Raw genomic sequence first — 23,943 nt, forward strand, 5'->3', positions numbered from 1 at the left:
GTAAAAACTAGCTGTTGAACAAACTGAAATTGTAAAATGACATAAAATGACATATTTGTATAATCACATTAGTACCTATATGGTATTAATATTAAAATCATTATTGAATATTTTAATTTCACTCAAGTTATTTATCATCTTAAAAATATAATATTAATTTTTACTTATTTAATTTTTATATTTTTATTAAATTATATAGAATAAAACAAATAATTAACAATTTATAATATAAAATTATTTATTTTATTTCAAAGTAGTAATTATTTGTGTGCGAGAATAATGTTCATATGAGACAAGTGTGATAACTGATAAGTAAATAAGTTTAATAAATAACATATAAGGATATAGGTGAAATTTTAATAAAATAATAAGGATAAAAATGAGAATATATTTAATAAGTAGCTTTAAGCTTTTGACCTTGTTTGGAAGAGCTTATTTGAGCTTGTCTGATAGCATAAGCACTTATGCCAGTGTTTGAGAGAGCTTATGTAAACGGCTTATGGTAGGCCATAAGCGGTTTTGAGCTTATTTTCATAAGCTATTCATGATAGCTTATGAAAAAGAGCTTATGCTTATAACTTATTTTCAATATATTTCAATAAACTTTTTAAAATAGTTTATGAACAAGCGCTTATATCATAAGCAGTTATGACCATAAGTGTAACACCCCAACTTTTGGGGGTCACAATTAGTAACCTATTAAATAAAATGAAATTATTTTCCAACAAGGATTTAATAAAAGTGGGTATATTTTTTTTCGTTTGCTTTCTTTCCAAAATATTTCCAAAACCTGATATGTATACTCTTACCCAAACCCTTACATCCGGCCTTGACAAGGCAAGCACCCGCGAGTGACGACGGATGTTCAAGTCGTATAAAATATACAGTGAAGTAATATCTTAACCGACAACAAAGTTCAAAATGTGATAACACCCTAAGTCCAATATACTTCCTACAATCCCCTCACTGGAGATTCGCAGAAGAGTAATGCATCGGAACCTACCCAAGACCAAAGTAAGTATTACAATCTTCCTTACAAGCTTCAACCAATGACGGTAAGCTTCTCTACCCAAGGCTCCAGCCTTACATCTAACTATTATTTTACAAGTCTTTGGTTGGTTCACTCACTCCAAGCAAATCTTCTCGTCAATCAGTCCAATCACCTCCTTGCAGCAATCAACAGCTACTCGAAGCAACACCTATTAGGGCCTGGCAGTTTGCCGACCGCCCAAACACAAACAAAGCAAACAAGGCAGAAAGGGTCAACTTCCTAGAGTAATGTAATATAAGTGCTAGCTAGATTTAGCATAGTTATATAGCGTGTGAATAATAATTAGACACAGCATAAGTCGTTCTCTATCCTTTGAACGTCAAGTTATCAGTCCATCACTCGCCGCCTGCGCCTAGATGTATCTTCATTCCCTTGCCAGGGCAGCGTCACGTCTCACTAATGGAAACGCACGACTCGGCGGTCAATCATCTAGCACGATGAGCTCTATACTCTCTAATCAACAAACAGATAACAGGATCAAGGACTATCCCCTTAATCGATTCAAATGATAGGAGTTAAGGTCTAACCTCTTAGGAAAAATAACAAATAGTACGACTAAGGTCAATCCTCTAAATCAACTAACACATAATAGGATTAAGGTCCAGCCACTTCAATCCAAGGTCAAATAATATGATTAAGGTCCAACCACTTTAATCAAATAGCAAAGAATAGGATTAAGGTCCAGCCACTTTAATCCACAAGAAAATAATAGGATTAAGGTCCATCCTCTTTAATCCATAAGCAAATAATAGGATTAAGGTCCATCCTCTTTGATCCATAAGCAAATAATAGGATTAAGGTCCATCCTCTTTAATCCAATAGCGAATAGTATGATTAAGGTCACACCCCTTACTCAAGAGTAGTTAATAGGATTAAGGTCCAGCCACTTTAATCCAGGGGTAAACAATACGATTAAGGTCCATCCTCTCTAATCGATGGATAAATAATATGATTAAGGACAAACCTCTTAATCAAAGAATAATTAATAGGATTAAGGACAAGCCCCTTAATCAAGTCATGCAGGTATGCAAGAGCTAGCAAACCACGATTCGTCCTCACCCGGATACGTGTCTAGCTATGGTTCATGTCTCTATCGTTTTTCCCTAAGGTAAACGTCGGTCCATTGACCAATCACTTCACACAAGGAGTAGCACCTGCACTTAATGGCGGTTCCACTCATAACGGCTCCTCTTCATGATGTTCACAACTCGAATCATTATCTTTCCTCGAACCTCGAATCTTCGTCCCTTCCCATTTTCGAACTCATTTCATATCCTAAGTCTTCCTCGAAAGGGGTTATGTTTATCATTCAAAGTGTTCTATCTGGAGTTAATTCATTATGGAATTTATTCTCAAATCAAGTCTTATGCATTTATTTGTTTCGAAATCTAACAAGTCAAAAGATCCCCATTATCCCCAAGTTTCCTTTCCCGAGAAAGCCTCGATCCTACATGTCAACAGTAGCACAGTCCTTCCGACAGATCCTACTTGTTAACTCTCGTAACACTCCGCATTCGAAGTCGATATATCCATAAGGTTTGGGCATAAGACAAGATTCATGCACTTTTGCAATTAAAAGGAATAGAACAGGTCTATCCACTATAAAACAATAAGACGGAAACCAGTAAACGACCGAAGCCTCCAGAAAACGGAAACGCACGTCTCAATCAGTTCACACGGCCGAAGCCTCCAGAAAACGTTTTCCCAGTCCAGTCCAACAGTCATAATCAAAAGCAATAAACAGGTCGAAGATATCGACGCCTAAGCCATATAGCTAACAACTAGGAGAGTTGCCCTTACCTTGGGTTATTCTCCTCTATCCTGAAACTTCACAGCTTGTTCTGAATCTTCCTTCCTTAGCTCAACTCGATCCAAACCTTAAGCAAAATATTCATGCTTAGTCGCTAAGAAACAATTCGATCTAAAAATGCTCACTAACGTCGGAAAAAGCTTCCTAAACTTCAGAGCTAGACACGTAGGCACGAATGGAAGAGTTACCCCAAATGGGTGAGTTTGACTCTACTCAAGTTTCACACATAAGCACTTAGCACATAATAAAGTAAGGTTCTGACTCAATCTTAAAACACAAATCATATCATCATATTCATGGAATAAACCTAGTCATGTTCCTAGTACATGCTTAACCATTTAGCTTGCCTAGAACATAAGTAAACACTTGGACACATTTCACATATTCAAGTTTAGACTCAAACCAACAAATAACCAAATACTAGCAACTCATTTTAGCATATAATTTCATCTTCATTTTTACGCATGCCATCACCGAAACATGGTAAACAACAACAACAAATAGCAACAGTAAAACAGCAACAACAGTTACAGCAAAACATCAACAAAAACAGCAATTACAGTAGATCAGCAATAGGAATTACAGCAAAAACAGAAACAGTGACAGCAACAATAAAAACTGAACAGCAGCAGCAATTACAGCAAAAACAGAAACAGTACAGCAATATTAAAAACAGAACAGCAACAGCAGCACTTAAAACAGAACAGAAACAGCAGCAATTAAAACAGAACAGAAACAACAGCAATTAAAACAGAACAGAAACAGCAGAAATTAAAACAGCAAAGTCTCATTTCCTTTCTCATTAATATAAAATGCATGCAACTTGATCATGCTCAAACCTGAACGGGTCTATAATTTTTCTCAAAGCTTCACCTCATTTTTAAATCACCATGCTTATAGTTGAATCTAAATTTATCATCATGCATTCATTTAGGCCATAAAATGCACTTACTTAAGAAACAAGTAGCACTTAGCATACCCAATCATTTAAACACAAAATCAACCTCAAGCTTACTCCAAAACATATCCTAAAAACATGCATCAATTGATTCAATTCTAATCTTCAAAGGAGGAATTTTTCCTTCCCTCAACACACAAACAAGGTCACAGCCCCCTCCAAAAATAGGGTAATCCAACTTCTCTTTTGAATCCAATTAATTCTTAGGCATATTTATACCCTAACTAAGGTAGGAAAACCATCCAAACACTCATACAACTTCATTTGTGAATTAACATTTTTCCATGCCCAATTGAAACCTAAAAATCCAAAGTTGATGTTTTCTCAAAATTGATTGCACATAGCTCATTCTCAGACATATACTAACAACTAATGTGAAGACCCTAAGCATGAATATGACTCTAACATAATTAAAGCTCAAGAATTGAGAAAAAATGGGTATTTCTACCCCTTTTCCACATAATCATCAAAAAACATAGCATCTATGCATATAAGTTATCAATTCGGACACTAGAGCATGCATACAAGCTAATTGAAGCAAAGATTGAAGCTAAACCAACCTCTAACTCAAAAGCTCAAAATTGAGATGAGAAAAGGTTGAAGAGAATAGAGGTGGTGGCTTGCTCCCGGTGGTTGTGGTGCTTGCGTGGAGTAGAGGAAGAAGGAGTAGCAGCTTGGTGGTGGTGGTGGTCTCACGGCTTCCATGAAGAGGAGAAAGTGATGGTGAGTGTGTGCAGCAGAAATAAATCAAGAAGAAGAAGAAGATATGTTGGTGGTGGTGTTTTAATGGTGATGGGAAGGAGATGAAAAGAAAGTGGTGAGGGTGCTGTAGGGACGTGAATGAGAGAATGGGATAGTAGTAAATAAGAAGAAAATGTTGGTGATGAGAAGGAACGGTGGCAGGTTGTTGCTGCAACAAGAAAGAAAATTTGAGAAAGGAGAAGAAAAGAAACGAAAATGAAGAGAAGCGGGGAGAAAAAAACGTCGAGAATGGTGAGTAGAGGAGTATATATATATATATATATATATATATATATATATATTATAAGATGATAATTACCAGTACGAATTGGTTTAGACACTGTAGGATTTAACTCGTAGAGTTAAGAGAAAAATATAGAGTTGATATATTATTATCCTAAAAATTATGAGAGACTCTATGAAATAATGAAATATAAGTTTGGATCACTTTGAGCAAATTAAAATGATCCATTGACAAAGAAATGAGTAAAAACTGAGCTAAAGAATATTTGTGAGACGATCAGAACAAATATGAAGTTGTCATATTATGCATCAGAGTTAAGTATCTCTCTATAAAATGTCGATACTTGTTCCTGGTTCATTTAAGTGAGAAAATAGCTTGAACGTAGTATGGGTTGAAATATGCCGCAAAACTACTTTTTGCGTTTGACGTCGAATGAAGAAACTTCCTTCTGAAAAAAGATTGGAAACATCAAGAGAAATGGGTGTTCGCGTGTGGAATCTTCGTTTGCTGCTCCGAATAGAAAAAGTCTTCATCGTCCGTCGATTTTAGGGTTTCTGAACTATCAGGGATTCCGTTTCGGCAAACTTCCGAGAATTGGAATTTGACGTTCGTACATTCCAGGGTTTCGTATCGAAACGCTTGTTTATAGATGAATAAGAGAAGTTCTAACATTTCTCTGAAGATTTTTGGAATTAGTTTCTGTCGCGTCCTAAAGTGTAAATTAGCTATTTACTAGTGTCTTTGACCTAGGTTTAGGCGAATATTAGTCGTGCTATAACTCTTATCGGTTTTGATACAATCCTTGAACTTTTCCTGAACCTTCTCCTTCATAAATCTATTTCATCCAATAAACTCTCGTTCAGGTTTCCCTTCACGATACATCGAACTTATTCGTTAATAAGGAATTTCACTAATTTATTCTAAGCTCAAAATCTTGGGTCTCACATTACTACCCTCCAAAAAGAAAGTTTCGACCTCGAAACTTACGCTTCAGTAAAGATTCCAGATATTATCCCTTGATCTCTTCCTTAAGTTCCCATGTAGCATCGCCTATGTCCTTGTTCCAAATGGCTTCCTCCGGGCTAAACCCTTCGTCACGCATGACAAGTCGTCCTTCAACTCGATGTTGTCCGACTCCATCATACCTTCTCAAGAATCTTGTTTCCCAAGCATTTGTTTCCAAAGTCCAATACCAGCCATGATCCCAAAAACCATTCCCCAATATAAAGCTGATCAGACTTTTTATCAAGAAAATGAGAGTTTGAAAAATTTACCGATACGGCCAATGAATCATTTCCACCATGACAGCTTCAACATCTGCACTTGCTGAAGTGTTTCAAAGACCGGTCGTTACCATCCAACAACCAGCAAGATACGATTGAGGTCTATCCTCTCAATCGATTTATACACGCGGTATAGGTCCATCCACCAAACCGACAATAGGCACAGTTAGGGTCCATCCTCCCCAAAGGCCAACAAAATACAAATTAAACAAGTGTCATGCCCATACTGAAACACACTGATCGGCGTCCCGCCCAGGTGATCCAGATGCAACATCACAAACTCAGACACAGGAAAACAATGGACTTCGAGTTCAAGGATTCATTCCACCTATTGACTCGCACGGTGGCCCAATCCACCACCTCGCCCGCTCGATGATACCTGCCACCATCGAAATTGTCCGATCTGTGGTACTAACACCGTATAAGATCGTTGGTTCCAGCCAACCAAATCCTGCTTTTCCTGATGGTCATCCACCATCTCGTTCTGAACAATGGCCCCATCCACCATTCTTGTTTAACTGACGACTCCATCCAGCGCCAGATTTGTTCGATCAATGGCAAAATCGCCGTATAAGATCGTCGGTCCAGTCCACTTCTTGGTCTGACCAATGGTTCGGTTCCACCATCTTCCATCCCTGAGGGTGAACACAACATATAACCACTAAGTAAAAATTCAACGCAGGGAAAGTATTGACTTGGCCAGTGTACTTCCCCATCTTTGTGACTCAATAGCGAGTCTTCAACTCAACAAAATGCATCATGCATAAGTCTAGTTCCTTTCAAACGTAACGTAGATTATAAGAAAGTCCTTCCCAATAACATCATCGAGGGTCTACATCTTTAGTTTAGGAACTCGTCGCAAAAGTAGCGCTCATCCACGTAATTGTTGAAGAACTGAAAGTGTTTTTGCTAGTAACCCCAGCTTGGAAGCATACTCCAGCACGGTCTCGATCTTTCATTGCTCGTGCCATACTGGCCACTTCCTCCGTTAATCGATGCACATTCGTCATGCCCTCCCATTTCAAGAAACCAGTTTTTATCAATCATAAGTTAGTGTTAGACATAACTATCCAATACGATTAAGTAGTAACCCAAGCAATTAAAGCGAATATCGCTTTGCAGACAATCAAGTTTTGACCCTTTTCAGAGCCCACACAACCTAGCACAGAAGACCTATTCCCCAACAAGCTCTGGTATTCTCGACCAAAGCTCTGATACCACAATGTAACACCCCAACTTTTGGGGGTCACAATTAGTAACCTATTAAATAAAATGAAATTATTTTCCAACAAGGATTTAATAAAAGTGGGTATATTTTTTTTCGTTTGCTTTCTTTCCAAAATATTTCCAAAACCTGATATGTATACTCTTACCCAAACCCTTACATCCGGCCTTGACAAGGCAAGCACCCGCGAGTGACGACGGATGTTCAAGTCGTATAAAATATACAGTGAAGTAATATCTTAACCGACAACAAAGTTCAAAATGTGATAACACCCTAAGTCCAATATACTTCCTACAATCCCCTCACTGGAGATTCGCAGAAGAGTAATGCATCGGAACCTACCCAAGACCAAAGTAAGTATTACAATCTTCCTTACAAGCTTCAACCAATGACGGTAAGCTTCTCTACCCAAGGCTCCAGCCTTACATCTAACTATTATTTTACAAGTCTTTGGTTGGTTCACTCACTCCAAGCAAATCTTCTCGTCAATCAGTCCAATCACCTCCTTGCAGCAATCAACAGCTACTCGAAGCAACACCTATTAGGGCCTGGCAGTTTGCCGACCGCCCAAACACAAACAAAGCAAACAAGGCAGAAAGGGTCAACTTCCTAGAGTAATGTAATATAAGTGCTAGCTAGATTTAGCATAGTTATATAGCGTGTGAATAATAATTAGACACAGCATAAGTCGTTCTCTATCCTTTGAACGTCAAGTTATCAGTCCATCACTCGCCGCCTGCGCCTAGATGTATCTTCATTCCCTTGCCAGGGCAGCGTCACGTCTCACTAATGGAAACGCACGACTCGGCGGTCAATCATCTAGCACGATGAGCTCTATACTCTCTAATCAACAAACAGATAACAGGATCAAGGACTATCCCCTTAATCGATCCAAATGATAGGAGTTAAGGTCTAACCTCTTAGGAAAAATAACAAATAGTACGACTAAGGTCAATCCTCTAAATCAACTAACACATAATAGGATTAAGGTCCAGCCACTTCAATCCAAGGTCAAATAATATGATTAAGGTCCAACCACTTTAATCAAATAGCAAAGAATAGGATTAAGGTCCAGCCACTTTAATCCACAAGAAAATAATAGGATTAAGGTCCATCCTCTTTAATCCATAAGCAAATAATAGGATTAAGGTCCATCCTCTTTAATCCATAAGCAAATAATAGGATTAAGGTCCATCCTCTTTAATCCAATAGCGAATAGTATGATTAAGGTCACACCCCTTACTCAAGAGTAGTTAATAGGATTAAGGTCCAGCCACTTTAATCCAGGGGTAAACAATACGATTAAGGTCCATCCTCTCTAATCGATGGATAAATAATATGATTAAGGACAAACCTCTTAATCAAAGAATAATTAATAGGATTAAGGACAAGCCCCTTAATCAAGTCATGCAGGTATGCAAGAGCTAGCAAACCACGATTCGACCTCACCCGGATACGTGTCTAGCTATGGTTCATGTCTCTATCGTTTTTCCCTAAGGTAAACGTCGGTCCATTGACCAATCACTTCACACAAGGAGTAGCACCTGCACTTAATGGCGGTTCCACTCATAACGGCTCCTCTTCATGATGTTCACAACTCGAATCATTATCTTTCCTCGAACCTCGAATCTTCGTCCCTTCCCATTTTCGAACTCATTTCATATCCTAAGTCTTCCTCGAAAGGGGTTATGTTTATCATTCAAAGTGTTCTATCTGGAGTTAATTCATTATGGAATTTATTCTCAAATCAAGTCTTATGCATTTATTTGTTTCGAAATCTAACAAGTCAAAAGATCCCCATTATCCCCAAGTTTCCTTTCCCGAGAAAGCCTCGATCCTACATGTCAACAGTAGCACAGTCCTTCCGACAGATCCTACTTGTTAACTCTCGTAACACTCCGCATTCGAAGTCGATATATCCATAAGGTTTGGGCATAAGACAAGATTCATGCACTTTTGCAATTAAAAGGAATAGAACAGGTCTATCCACTATAAAACAATAAGACGGAAACCAGTAAACGACCGAAGCCTCCAGAAAACGGAAACGCACGTCTCAATCAGTTCACACGGCCGAAGCCTCCAGAAAACGTTTTCCCAGTCCAGTCCAACAGTCATAATCAAAAGCAATAAACAGGTCGAAGATATCGACGCCTAAGCCATATAGCTAACAACTAGGAGAGTTGCCCTTACCTTGGGTTATTCTCCTCTATCCTGAAACTTCACAGCTTGTTCTGAATCTTCCTTCCTTAGCTCAACTCGATCCAAACCTTAAGCAAAATATTCATGCTTAGTCGCTAAGAAACAATTCGATCTAAAAATGCTCACTAACGTCGGAAAAAGCTTCCTAAACTTCAGAGCTAGACACGTAGGCACGAATGGAAGAGTTACCCCAAATGGGTGAGTTTGACTCTACTCAAGTTTCACACATAAGCACTTAGCACATAATAAAGTAAGGTTCTGACTCAATCTTAAAACACAAATCATATCATCATATTCATGGAATAAACCTAGTCATGTTCCTAGTACATGCTTAACCATTTAGCTTGCCTAGAACATAAGTAAACACTTGGACACATTTCACATATTCAAGTTTAGACTCAAACCAACAAATAACCAAATACTAGCAACTCATTTTAGCATATAATTTCATCTTCATTTTTACGCATGCCATCACCGAAACATGGTAAACAACAACAACAAATAGCAACAGTAAAACAGCAACAACAGTTACAGCAAAACATCAACAAAAACAGCAATTACAGTAGATCAGCAATAGGAATTACAGCAAAAACAGAAACAGTGACAGCAACAATAAAAACTGAACAGCAGCAGCAATTACAGCAAAAACAGAAACAGTACAGCAATATTAAAAACAGAACAGCAACAGCAGCACTTAAAACAGAACAGAAACAGCAGCAATTAAAACAGAACAGAAACAACAGCAATTAAAACAGAACAGAAACAGCAGAAATTAAAACAGCAAAGTCTCATTTCCTTTCTCATTAATATAAAATGCATGCAACTTGATCATGCTCAAACCTGAACGGGTCTATAATTTTTCTCAAAGCTTCACCTCATTTTTAAATCACCATGCTTATAGTTGAATCTAAATTTATCATCATGCATTCATTTAGGCCATAAAATGCACTTACTTAAGAAACAAGTAGCACTTAGCATACCCAATCATTTAAACACAAAATCAACCTCAAGCTTACTCCAAAACATATCCTAAAAACATGCATCAATTGATTCAATTCTAATCTTCAAAGGAGGAATTTTTCCTTCCCTCAACACACAAACAAGGTCACAGCCCCCTCCAAAAATAGGGTAATCCAACTTCTCTTTTGAATCCAATTAATTCTTAGGCATATTTATACCCTAACTAAGGTAGGAAAACCATCCAAACACTCATACAACTTCATTTGTGAATTAACATTTTTCCATGCCCAATTGAAACCTAAAAATCCAAAGTTGATGTTTTCTCAAAATTGATTGCACATAGCTCATTCTCAGACATATACTAACAACTAATGTGAAGACCCTAAGCATGAATATGACTCTAACATAATTAAAGCTCAAGAATTGAGAAAAAATGGGTATTTCTACCCCTTTTCCACATAATCATCAAAAAACATAGCATCTATGCATATAAGTTATCAATTCGGACACTAGAGCATGCATACAAGCTAATTGAAGCAAAGATTGAAGCTAAACCAACCTCTAACTCAAAAGCTCAAAATTGAGATGAGAAAAGGTTGAAGAGAATAGAGGTGGTGGCTTGCTCCCGGTGGTTGTGGTGCTTGCGTGGAGTAGAGGAAGAAGGAGTAGCAGCTTGGTGGTGGTGGTGGTCTCACGGCTTCCATGAAGAGGAGAAAGTGATGGTGAGTGTGTGCAGCAGAAATAAATCAAGAAGAAGAAGAAGATATGTTGGTGGTGGTGTTTTAATGGTGATGGGAAGGAGATGAAAAGAAAGTGGTGAGGGTGCTGTAGGGACGTGAATGAGAGAATGGGATAGTAGTAAATAAGAAGAAAATGTTGGTGATGAGAAGGAACGGTGGCAGGTTGTTGCTGCAACAAGAAAGAAAATTTGAGAAAGGAGAAGAAAAGAAACGAAAATGAAGAGAAGCGGGGAGAAAAAAACGTCGAGAATGGTGAGTAGAGGAGTATATATATATATATATATATATATATATATATATATATATATATTATAAGATGATAATTACCAGTACGAATTGGTTTAGACACTGTAGGATTTAACTCGTAGAGTTAAGAGAAAAATATAGAGTTGATATATTATTATCCTAAAAATTATGAGAGACTCTATGAAATAATGAAATATAAGTTTGGATCACTTTGAGCAAATTAAAATGATCCATTGACAAAGAAATGAGTAAAAACTGAGCTAAAGAATATTTGTGAGACGATCAGAACAAATATGAAGTTGTCATATTATGCATCAGAGTTAAGTATCTCTCTATAAAATGTCGATACTTGTTCCTGGTTCATTTAAGTGAGAAAATAGCTTGAACGTAGTATGGGTTGAAATATGCCGCAAAACTACTTTTTGCGTTTGACGTCGAATGAAGAAACTTCCTTCTGAAAAAAGATTGGAAACATCAAGAGAAATGGGTGTTCGCGTGTGGAATCTTCGTTTGCTGCTCCGAATAGAAAAAGTCTTCATCGTCCGTCGATTTTAGGGTTTCTGAACTATCAGGGATTCCGTTTCGGCAAACTTCCGAGAATTGGAATTTGACGTTCGTACATTCCAGGGTTTCGTATCGAAACGCTTGTTTATAGATGAATAAGAGAAGTTCTAACATTTCTCTGAAGATTTTTGGAATTAGTTTCTGTCGCGTCCTAAAGTGTAAATTAGCTATTTACTAGTGTCTTTGACCTAGGTTTAGGCGAATATTAGTCGTGCTATAACTCTTATCGGTTTTGATACAATCCTTGAACTTTTCCTGAACCTTCTCCTTCATAAATCTATTTCATCCAATAAACTCTCGTTCAGGTTTCCCTTCACGATACATCGAACTTATTCGTTAATAAGGAATTTCACTAATTTATTCTAAGCTCAAAATCTTGGGTCTCACAATAAGCGCTTAATTAAGCCGTCTTCCCAAACAGGGCCTTAAGCTACCTGAAATAACTTATAGCTTAAAGCTAGTTAAATAAGCTTTAAGCTAGTCAAATAAGCTATAAGCTAGCTGAAATGACATGTCAAACATAGCTTGAACTCCAGATTCTTTTTAAGTTGAAAAAATGTTTATTGGAGGACGCCAATCCATATATGATTTTAGAGCCTGAGGAAAATTAGTTTTATAGATTTCGACTGTGAGAATATTTTAGTGAAAAGAATAAGAAGATGAATTTCTGCAATATTAATAATATATTTGGTAAAATTTATCGTATGTATGAAAATTTTAATTAAGAATGAAAGACAAAATAAACTGTCTCTTTCAAGAATAAACTAAATTTTTTTTAGTGAACTATTCTAGTACTGGGCATTCTTCTATCTCACTCTCAGATTCTCGGATTGGAAGGAAGAAAATGACAAAGGTAACGTGCCACGCATTTTTTTTTTCTTCACGTGACCTTCGAAGAGACTTCCAAAAGAAATTTGAGTGGCCATTCGTTTATCAGAATGGACATTTAGCCGAGTGTTGCCCAAAATTTTGGCCCAAAAAAGGAAAAAAAAATTTCGGCCCAAAGCACACAAGGCAGTCGAAAATGGACTAAGAAAGAGAAAAGTGAAATGCGCCAAGTTAAAGAAGAGGTCGAATTCGATAAAGGGACAATGGTAACTGTTGCCACAAACACGGGCATATTTGACACGTGCAGCATTGACTGAGTCAGGTTTTCACCACGATGGCTGAATACGTGGCTAATAGGCGGTTGAAACGGTTGAAGGACACGATCTCCACCACGACGCAGGGAACTTCCGGGGCAAGCATCAGATCGTGGGGAATCAGACTCACTAACCCATCCAGTAAGGGAGAAAAACCACCAAGAACACGCGAGACATGGAGCTCTATAAATGAGGGAATTCAAGTCAAAAAAGGGGTTCCCAACTCAACTCTGAAAAATTCACTAACAAGCTCTAATGTCCGCATCAATGAGACTCAAGGAGCAAGACGTGATGATGGAGGAGTACGTTGCAGAACCATATGTTTATCTTTCTTGCATTTAAGCTTGTCGCGTTGCTTGTTAATTTTGCTAGTCCTTTTGTTTAATTTCTTGTCGAAATTTACGTTTCTTGCAGTTTCCTTTTTATTTTGTCACACTTTGATCTTCATGTAATTGATACGTGTTTAATGAAATCCAATTTCGTTTGAATTAGTCATTGTTGTCGAAAATATCCATTCACACACAACACTTTAGCAAGACGTTTTCCCAAAAGGACCCTAATTCTAAACTTCCTTTAGTCGAACTAAGAGGATATTTGTTTACCAAAAACCACCGTAAACAAATTGGCACACACAGTGGGACCGTTTTTGTGAAAACTAAGTTTTACAGAAGCGTTTTGTGTGTTTGGTCTATTGCATGCTACCTGGTATTTGTTACTTGTCTTGCTTGTGATTTACGTTTTATATGCACCTGAGAAGTGGTTAGACTGTAAGTATGACAAGCAATCGAGGAAGAACCTCCCCCCAAGTGTCTAACGTGGGCAATCAGAGCAGTCCCGGGGGAAGTAGCGGTAACAACAATGAAGAAGTATCTACTGGAATGGGGCCTGACACCACTATGCCAACCCAGAATGTGGTGATTTCTGCAGTTGCAGAAATGCCTGTGTCTACATCAGTGCAGGCACAAATTGTCCCAACGGTGACAAGGGGAGTGGTAAACGTGCCACCAACCTCATTTATGCAGAATGTTTCTTTGCCCGTGAGAGACATGCCTTTTGGTATGCCTGCATCTATGATGCAAGGCGTACAAGGTACCTATTCGACATTCTCCGAGAATGTTCCCCCATTTAGCATACCCCCCTTTGGGGCAAATGGGACAATGCTGAACCTAGGAAGTCGAGTTAGTCCTCCTGGCCATACCCCTGGGCCGAGTTCACAAATTTATTTGTCCACAGGTATGAACTCTGATTCACTTCAAGCCATTAGGCAACAAGTGGATGATAGCAACCATGAGATGGTTAACATGCTATCTCGACAGATAGGTGAGATAATTAACCCCGTGCTCCAAAACAATAATGCCAATAATCAGCATTTAGCACATCAGATGGATCGTTTGGCTACAGCCTTGGGGGCACCAATCGAAATCCAACCGGCACCAGGGATTAATCAAATCCCATTGCCTAATCATGTCCCAGCTCCTGTGCGCTATCAAGCGCCACAACACCAAAATTTGGGGGCAAACCCTTTGTTTGGGGGAAATGAGGGAGTACAACCACCATTGCAAAATGTGTATATGGTGAACAGGGATGAGCACGTTGATGGTGTGCTAGAAAGAATGCGACAACAAAACGCTGGGGCGCAACTAAATTTTGTTGCAGTAGTGGAGCAATTGTTCAACCAACATGGCTTCAATGTAGGTTTCGCAAATAGACCCCATTTTGTATCGGCCTTTACAGAAGAAGTTCTCGAATCTGAACTTCCTCGAGGCTGGAAGGTCCCCAAGTTCACCAAGTTCTCTGGGGACTCAGGAGAGTCTACTGTAGAGCACATAGCCAGGTACCAGATCGAAGCAAGGGACTTAGCCATCAATGAAAATTTGAAAATGAAGTACTTCCCAAGTTCCTTAACTAAGAATGCGTTTACCTGGTTCACCACCCTCGCCCCAAGGTCAGTCCATACATGGGCCCAATTGGAAAGAATTTTCCATGAACAATTCTTTAGGGGAGAGTGCAAGGTGAGTTTGAAGGATTTGGCTAGTGTCAAAAGGAAGACAGCAGAGTCCATTGATGATTATCTAAACACGTTTAGGATGCTTAAATCTCGATGTTTCACTCATGTCCCCGAACATGAGCTAGTTGTCTTAGCCGCTGGGGGTTTAGAGTATTCTATTAGAAAGAAAATTGATACTCAGTATATTCGAGATATGTCCCTACTCGCAGACAGAGTGAGGCACATCGAATTACTAAAGGCTGAAAAGTCTGAAGAAAAGGCCAAGACCACTAAGTGGCCAAAGAAGGAAAAAGTAGCGTACATAGACGCTGATCTAATGTGTCAAAATCCGTGTGTTTATCGAGAAGTCCCTGCAAACGTTGACATAAATGATGTCAATCTGGCTGAGCTCCAGCCAGGCGATCCTTACGTTTGTAAAGCATTGAAACCATATGAAAACAAACTTGAGGAAGAAATCCCCAAGGATACTACTCCTGCTGTGAAAACTTATACTTTTGATGTGACCAAATGTGATGCAATTTATGATATACTTGTGTCTGATGGTTTGCTTGTGGTCCCTAAAGACCAAAAGCTTCCTTCTCCTGAACAAAGGAAAGGGAAGAAATATTGTAAATATCACAACTTTTTTGGTCATTGGACCTCACAGTGTGTTCGTTTCAGGGATCTTGTACAGGGGGCATTGGATTCAAGGAGACTCAAGTATGACGAGAAAGCCAAAAGCCAAATGAAGATTGATTCTGATCCGTTGCAGGTGGCTGAGACCAACTATGTGGAACCTTTCCATATTTGCATGGTCGATATATCTGAAAAGCTAGATCTGGGTCTGACACTTGGGGAGGCAAAGGAGACAAACACTGCAGTCGAGGAACCAGATATCGAGAAAGAGATGAGCTTGGATGAAGTTTATCCAAAGGCTGGAGAAACTCTTGTCGAATTTCTATCCCGGAGCAAAGATGGTGAGAAAGAAGTCATGTTGTGCCCTCGATGCAGCGCAGTCTTCGACAAGTCTGCAGCCAAAGCCTACCAAGATTCTGAAATGAAAAAACACTATCAAAAGAAAGCACCTGTGTCTAGAAGGCTGAAGTATCCCCACGAGGAGTGGGTTGAGAGAGACCAGGAACTCGATGGCCATAAGGGCCAGAAGTTAAGAGGCAAGGACAAGACTTACGTCCCTGATGCTGGATTGCCAAAAAATCAATGGTTCAGACCAGCACCTCCGAAGCCAAAACAACACCAAAAGTGGCAGAAAATCGACTTAGGCCAGGGATCTTCTTACATCAACAATTCTCTCGTGTCGCGAAGCTACTCCTATGGCTCCGGGAACTACTATGCTCCTGAGCAAATGACCAGACTCAGTTTAGGCGTTTCCTGAGGAAAATGAAAGTTGAGAGAGAAAGAGGTGGCAAGTTTCGTTCACTATGGGACATAAAGCCAGAAAACAATCCTAGCAATGAACCTAGCGTGGCGTCAATTATCAATCAGCTTGACCACGCCATCAAACAGGGAACAACCGTGCCACCAAACTCAACCAAGGAAAAGGGGAAAGATGCTGCTGAAGATGAGGATGAAGACATGCTCGAAGATTTCGATGACAGTGATGGAGAAGACCTCAACATCATTTGCGTAGTGTCTATCTTACCTGCAGAATTCGATAGAATCATAGAGGTTACTGAAAGCGAGGAAGACTACTATGTCGAGGAAGAGCCAGATGATAACCCTTTGTGTTATTATGTGATGCAGAAAGGGTCTGTCGAGGATGAGAGAGCTATTTTCCAGAGGCCAACCGAACAGATGAAGAGTCATTTGAAGCTGTAAGATCAAGTTTTGATCGAGTAGTACAACTCTATGTTTTGATGATTACAAGTTAACATTTTAGTATGAACAATTATGGTACTCTAACGTGTTTTTCTGAGTGTGTTATTTACAGGCTCTGACCTCAATTCAATCTCACACAAATCAGAAGCACTGTGCATAAAGAGTGACCCAAGCAACGCTTTCGCAACATCTATGTTCACTATGAACAGTAGAAACACTTCAGAAGATCTGAAGCCACACAAAGCTCTGATATGGACTCAGTCACTTGAAGTTCTGAAGATCCAGACGTTCTGACAACCAAGAAACTTTGAAGGTTCAGATGTTCTGATGGTGTAGAAGACTCTGAAGATCCAGAAGCTGAAAAGTGAAATCTCTGATGTCCATAAGCAAGATGACTCTGAATACCATGTACTTCCCTCTGAGTTCAGAATCAGAAGATACAACGGTCAGAGGATCTGTGCTTCCCTCTGACTCTGATCAACTGGCTTCACAAGTTCCAACATGAAGCATTCCCCTGATCAGAAGTCTACTAGGTTTAAAGGTCAAGTCACTATCCAAGTACAAAAGCAAATGTACTATCCTGACGACCTACCTAACATTCTCAGCCATAGCAGAAGCTGGAATTTCCAGAACTGCCCTCCAACGGTAGCATTTCCATGCAGCGTTCAAACCCTAATCCTTGGAGTATAAATAGAGGTTGAAGATTGAAAGATGCGGTTGGAAGAATCTCACACGCGCAAGCTAAATTCAAAAAACCTTCTAAGCATTCTTTCATCTGAATTCATTGTGTTTACTATTAGCTTTTCAGAAGCAAACTCTTTGTAAACATTCTTTCTTAAACAGTTGTTTAGTTACCTTTAGGAGATCAAGTTTAATCAGATCCTAGAGAAGACTAAGAGAGTGAATCTTAGTGTTAGCTAAGTCAGTGTAATTGTTAGTCACTTGTAGGTTTCAAGTGCAGTTGTAACATTTACCTGATTAGTGGATTGCCTTCATTCTAAGAAGGAAGAAATCACCTTAACGGGTGGACTGGATTAGCTTGAGGGATTTATCAAGTGAACCAGGATAAAATCCTTGTGTGCTTTTCTATCTCTTATCTTAAGCACTTTGTTCTCGAAAGATTTGTTAAAATCTTTAAGGTGGAAGTTTTATTTTGAAAACGTTATTCAAACCCCCCCTTCTTCCATTTTTCATACCTTCAGAAGCCACTACTTGTTTGGGCTAAAGTCGAGGAGAAATGAGTTAACAAAGTCCTTGTCGACGGAGGGGCTGCGATCAATCTGATGCCTAGGTTTATGCTCAAAAAGTTGGGCAAAACTGAAGCAGACCTAATCCCACATGATGTGGTACTTTCTGATTATGAAGGAAAGACGGGTTCTTCCCTGGGGGAAATCATGCTGAATATAACCGTAGGAACGGTGGCCCGCTCCACATTGTTCATTGTGGTCCCTTCAAAGGCCAATTACAATTTGCTGCTGGGGAGAGAATGGATTCATGGCGTGGGGGCAGTGCCCTCAACTTTGCACCAACATATATCCATTTGGAAATCTGATGGGGTCGTTGAAAATGTACAAGCAGATCAAAGCTACTATTTAGCAGAGACAGGCTACGTTGGCAAAAAGAATTTCGAGAAGAGCTTAGCCATAATTGCTCCTTTGGACACAGTGGCCAATCAATATTTCAATCAATACTCATAGTACTCAGTGACATTGGATCCCATCCGGGGGCTAAACCTCAATGAAGCGTGCAAACCTGACGCCATGAGTGGATGACACAGTGATGAAGAAAAAGATGACACTACTGAGTGGCAAAACAATGGTAAAAATGATTAATTCGAGCATAGCTCGAATTTCGGCTTACGCAGCCGAAAATAGAGTAAGAACGGCTTTAGAGGCCGCGAGAATGGCCAAAGAAATGGCTATTGACGAAGCTGATGTCTCAATTTTGCCTGTCGAGATGATATTTCAGGAGGAGGCAACAACAAATAAGGATAACACGCGCTTGGAAGAAGACGAGCATGGCGTCGAACAATTCGAAGATATCCGCAATTTGAGGCTAGATTGCATCTATGATGATAGTCCATTGGGTTTCGAGAAACTAGTGATCGACGTTTCCAAGAAAATGGAAGCACTGGATCCTTTGGAAGAAGTGGACTTGGGTGATGGCTCAGAGAAGAAACCAACATACATCAGCGCTCTCATTGACCCGGAGTTAAAGGATAGGATGGTGAAATTACTCAAAGAATTCAAAGACTGTTTCGCTTGGGATTACGATGAAATGCCAGGACTTAGTCGAGAACTGGTGGAATTGCAGTTACCCATCAAGGAAGACAAGAAACCAGTCAAGCAATTACCCAGGAGGTTCCATCCAGATGTATTGGTAAAAATCAAGGAAGAAATTGAAAGGCTCCTTAAGTGCAAATTTATCAGAACAGCTCGATATGTGGATTGGTTAGCCAACGTGGTCCCGGTGATCAAGAAGAATGGAAAGATGAGAGTCTGCATTGACTTTCGAGATCTTAACGCTGCCACTCCAAAGGACGAGTATCACATGCCCATTGCCGAGATGATGGTGGATTCAGCTGCTGGTCACGAATACTTAAGCTTGTTGGATGGTTATTCAGGCTACAACCAAATCTTCATAGCGGAAGAGGACGTGTCGAAGACAGCTTTTCGATGTCCTGGTGCCTTGGGGACATATGAGTGGGTGGTCATGCCATTTGGGTTGAAAAACGCTGGCGCGACCTACCAAAGGGTAATGAATACCATTTTTCATGATTTTATTGAAACTTTTATGCAGGTGTACATCGATGATATTGTGGTGAAATCCCCATCAAGGGATGACCATTTATTGCATCTGAGGAAATCCTTTGAGAGGATGAGAAAATATGGCTTGAAAATGAACCCCCTTAAATGTGCCTTTGGTGTTATTGCAGGTGATTTTTTGGGTTTTGTGGTGCATAAAAAGGGCATTAAGATCAACAAAAATAAAGCTAAAGCCATTATCGATACGAGTCCACCAACGAGCAAGAAGCAACTGCAATCATTACTGGGGAAGATTAACTTCCTGAGGAGATTCATTACCAACCTCAGTGAGAAGACCAAGTCATTTTCCTCGCTTCTTCGACTAAAGAAGGAAGATGTTGAAGGTGCGAAAAACACTAGAAAGGGGGGGGGGGGTTTGAATAGAGTTTTTGAACCTCGGGTATACTTTTTAGCTTTTTCAAAACTCAAAGATAAAAACTAAGTGCTGAAAAATAGGAAGTAAAGCACACGAGTATTTTATCCTGGTTCACTTGAGATAAAAGCTCAAGCTAATCCAGTCCACCTGTGAAGGTGATTTCTTCCTTCTTCTGATGAAGGCAATCCACTAAAATCAATGAGTGTTACAACTGCACTTTGCAGCCTGCTAAGTGACTAACAATACACAGATTTTCTCACTAGTATCCTCTTAAGAAGCTGATCTACCGATCCTCTTATGACTAGCTAAATACTGAATCAGCCTTGATTCAGTCCTCTCAAGATCCGACCAACCTTGGTCTCTTGATGAACTTTACAATATGATGTAAAAGGTTTCGGGTTTACAATGAGTGCTTCTAACAAGCGAATAGTAAACTCAGATGTTTAAGAACAGTGAAGAAATAATGCTAAGAGAATGGTTTGTATGTGTTGAATATTTTCAGCAAAGTTTCTTGACTTCTTTCTTCTTTCTTCAGCCTTTATATACTCCAAGACTTGTGATGTAGCCGTTGCTAGGGTTTTATCCGTTGGAGTGGCAATTCTGTGATATCAGACTGCTAGGCTGTACAAGGTAGGTGGCGGACAGACTGAGACATGTACGACATTGTACTGTGAAAGCGACCTGTCCTCTCACCGGTTGACTTGAGATCAAGGAGCTTCAGATGAACGTTGGTGAAGCTTCTGATCAACGTCAGATTGAAGCTTGGATTCTTCTGACCTTGCAACTTCTGCTACTGAACAAGTTCCTCAGAACTTCTGATCGTCAGAGCTAGAATAGCTTGGGTCTTCAGAACCAACTTCTTGCAGGTCTTCAGAACTTGAGTCTTCTGCTTCTGGACCATTCCACTGGAACATCTGGTCTTCAGAACTTCTGACTTGAGTTCTTCTGATCTTCTTGAGAGCTTCCATCTTCAGAGCTTCTGAAGTATTTGCCACTGTTCAGAACGAACATGGTAGGTTAATGAGCTCTCTTTTTAGTAGCCCTTGGTTCTTCTTCTTCTGAACGAATAGGCTTGGGTCAGATTCAGAACCTGTTTGTCACAACTTAAAAAGACAAACGTTAGGGTACCACAATTGTTCATCATCACAAACCTTAATTGTAATCATCAAAACATAGAGATGCAACCACTGATCAAACCTTGATCTTACAGATGTGTTCCGCTGGGAAGCAGAGCACCAAAAGGCATTTGATGAACTCAAAGAGTACCTGTCCAACCCACCTGTGATGGTACCGCCCGTAAGAGGGAGGCCAATGAAGCTGTATATCTCCGCCACAGATGAAACCATTGGAAGTACGCTGGCTCAAGAAGATGAAGATGGCAATGAAAGGGCCATATTTTACTTAAGTAGGGTGTTGAATGGCGCAGAAACTCGATACACCATGATCGAGAAATTGTGCTTATGCTTGTACTTCTCTTGTGTAAAGCTGAAATATTATATAAAGCCAATCGATGTAATGGTTTTTTCTCATTATGATATAATAAAGCACATGTTATCCAAACCTATCTTGCACAGTCGAATTGGTAAATGGGCTTTGGCCCTAACCGAATATTCACTAACTTATGCCCCATTAAAAGTGATTAAGGGGCAAGCAGTGGCTGATTTCTTGGCGGATCATACTCTACCTAAAGAAATCATAACTTGCGTAGGCATCCAGCCTTGGAAGTTATTTTTCGACGGTTCTAGCCATAAAGTTGGAACCGGAATTGGAATGTTCATAGTGTCCCCGCAGGGCATCCCCACTAAATTCAATTTTAGAATCGAGGATAACTGCTCAAATAATGAAGTTGAGTATGAGGCGTTAATATCAGGCCTCGAGATCTTGCTAGCTCTTGGGGCAAAGAACGTTGTCGTAAAAGGAGATTCTGAGTTGGTAGTAAAGCAGCTCACCAAAGAATACAAGTGCGTTAGCGAGAATTTAGCCAGATATTATGTAAAAGCAAATAATTTGTTGGCTAAATTCAACGAGGTTGGAATAGGTCACGTTCCTAGAATAGATAACCAAGAAGCCAATGAATTGGCGCAGATAGCTTCCGGGTACAGGATAGATAAACTAAAATTGAAAGAGTTAATTAAGATCAAAGAAAAGCTGAGCCCTTTGGATCTCGACATTATGGTTATTGACAACCTAATCCCCAATGATTGGAGAAAGCCAATCGTCGAGTATTTGCAAAACCCAGTAGGGTCGACTGATAGAAAACTCAAGTACAGGGCTCTAAATTATTCCATCCTAGGCAACGAGTTGTTCAAAAAGAACGTCGGCATCACATTGCTGAAATGTTTAAGCGAGGGCGACGCATTCATAGCCGTATTAGCTGCTCACGATGGCCTGTGTGGTGCTCACCAAGCAGAGGCCAAAATGAAATGGATTCTATTTAGGCAAGGTTTGTATTGGCCAACCATCATGAAAGATTGCATCGAATATGCAAAAGGCTGTCAAGATTGTCAGAAATATTCAGGAATCCAACACGTGCCAGCTAGCGAATTACATTCTGTTATTAAACCATGGCCTTTTAGGGGATGGGCAATAGACTTCATTGGCGAGATTCACCCAGCCTCATCAAGGCAGCACAGATATATCATTGTGGCAGTCGACTACTTCACTAAATGGGTCGAAGCCATTCCACTACAGAACGTGACACAAGAAACGGTGATCGAATTTATACAAAACCACATTGTGTATCGATTTGGATTACCCGAGTCAATCACGACGGACCAAGGCACAGTGTTCGTGGGACGCAAAGTGGCGGCCTTTGCAGAATCCTGGGGCATCAAGCTTTTAACCTCGACCCCTTACTACGCTCAGGCTAATGGCCAAGCAGAGGCGGCCAATAAAATTCTAATAAGCTTAATCAAAAAGCATGTGGGTCGAAAACCAAAAAGCTGGCATGAGTCTTTAAGCCAAGTCCTGTGGGCTTACAGGAATTCACCAAGGGAAGCAACAGGAACAACGCCTTTTCGACTGGCCTATGGCCAGGAAGCTGTGCTGCCCGCAGAAGTATATTTGCAATCGTGTAGAATTCAAAGACAAGAGGAAATCCCAAGTGAAGTTTACTGGTATATGATGCTAGATGAATTGGTTAACCTCGACGAAGAAAGAATCTCGACACTAGACGTTCTAACAAGGCAAAAGGATCGCATAGCTAAAGCATACAATAAAAAGGTTAAAGATCGATCTTTTGTCACAGGAGACTACGTGTGGAAAGTTATCCTCCCAATGGATAAGAAGGATAGGGTTTACGGGAAATGGACCCCCAATTGGGAAGGGCCATTTAAAGTCGAAAAAACGTTACCTAATAATGCCTACGTGATTAAGGAATTGAGCAGTCAGCGTCAGTGTGTCACGATAAATGGCAAGTATCTAAAAGCATACAAGCCAATGTTGCATGAAATCAAAATTGAATAAAAGACAAATGTCGAGATTGCCAAATCAAATTCATTAGTCAAAAAGAACATTACAGGTATGGCAAAATACAAATAAACTAGAAGCCTAAAACGGAAGATTGGCTTTGTATCCGTCGTATCTAGCTTGCGTAGGTGCTAATCGATCCACCAGCGCCGCCATCTGGCCCTCAAGTCGAGCCTTCTTTTGACGAGCAGCTAGGTCTTCAAAGGAGACCGCAGACATCTCGACGGCTAGTCGAACGAGACATTCCGGGTCTTGCTGGTCCAAAGAGGCCTGGAGAAAATCGAATTTCTCCCTCCATTCATCTATTTG

At 39.8% G+C, this 23,943-nt stretch overlaps 1 protein-coding gene and 1 long non-coding RNA gene across 2 annotated transcripts; one reads left to right on the plus strand and one right to left on the minus strand.

Annotated features, from left to right (window-relative positions):
- Positions 1-731: 731 nt before the first annotated feature.
- Positions 732-11,470, minus strand: LOC130738257 (uncharacterized). The gene is made up of 5 exons (XR_009019298.1): positions 11,031-11,470; positions 9,503-9,579; positions 4,380-7,860; positions 2,852-2,928; positions 732-1,209 (listed from the first exon to the last, which is right to left on the minus strand). It is a non-coding gene; the product is annotated as an uncharacterized LOC130738257 (long non-coding RNA).
- A 7,418-nt stretch (positions 11,471-18,888) lies between these two features.
- LOC130736586 (uncharacterized) lies at positions 18,889-23,631 on the plus strand. Its single transcript, XM_057588400.1, has 2 exons — positions 18,889-19,040; positions 23,148-23,631. Exons 1-2 carry the CDS (start codon positions 18,889-18,891, stop codon positions 23,629-23,631), a joined length of 636 nt encoding a protein of 211 aa, XP_057444383.1.
- Positions 23,632-23,943: the final 312 nt, after the last annotated feature.

Source organism: Lotus japonicus, chromosome 2, assembly GCF_012489685.1.
Source record: "Lotus japonicus ecotype B-129 chromosome 2, LjGifu_v1.2".
Taxonomy (NCBI): domain Eukaryota; kingdom Viridiplantae; phylum Streptophyta; class Magnoliopsida; order Fabales; family Fabaceae; genus Lotus; species Lotus japonicus.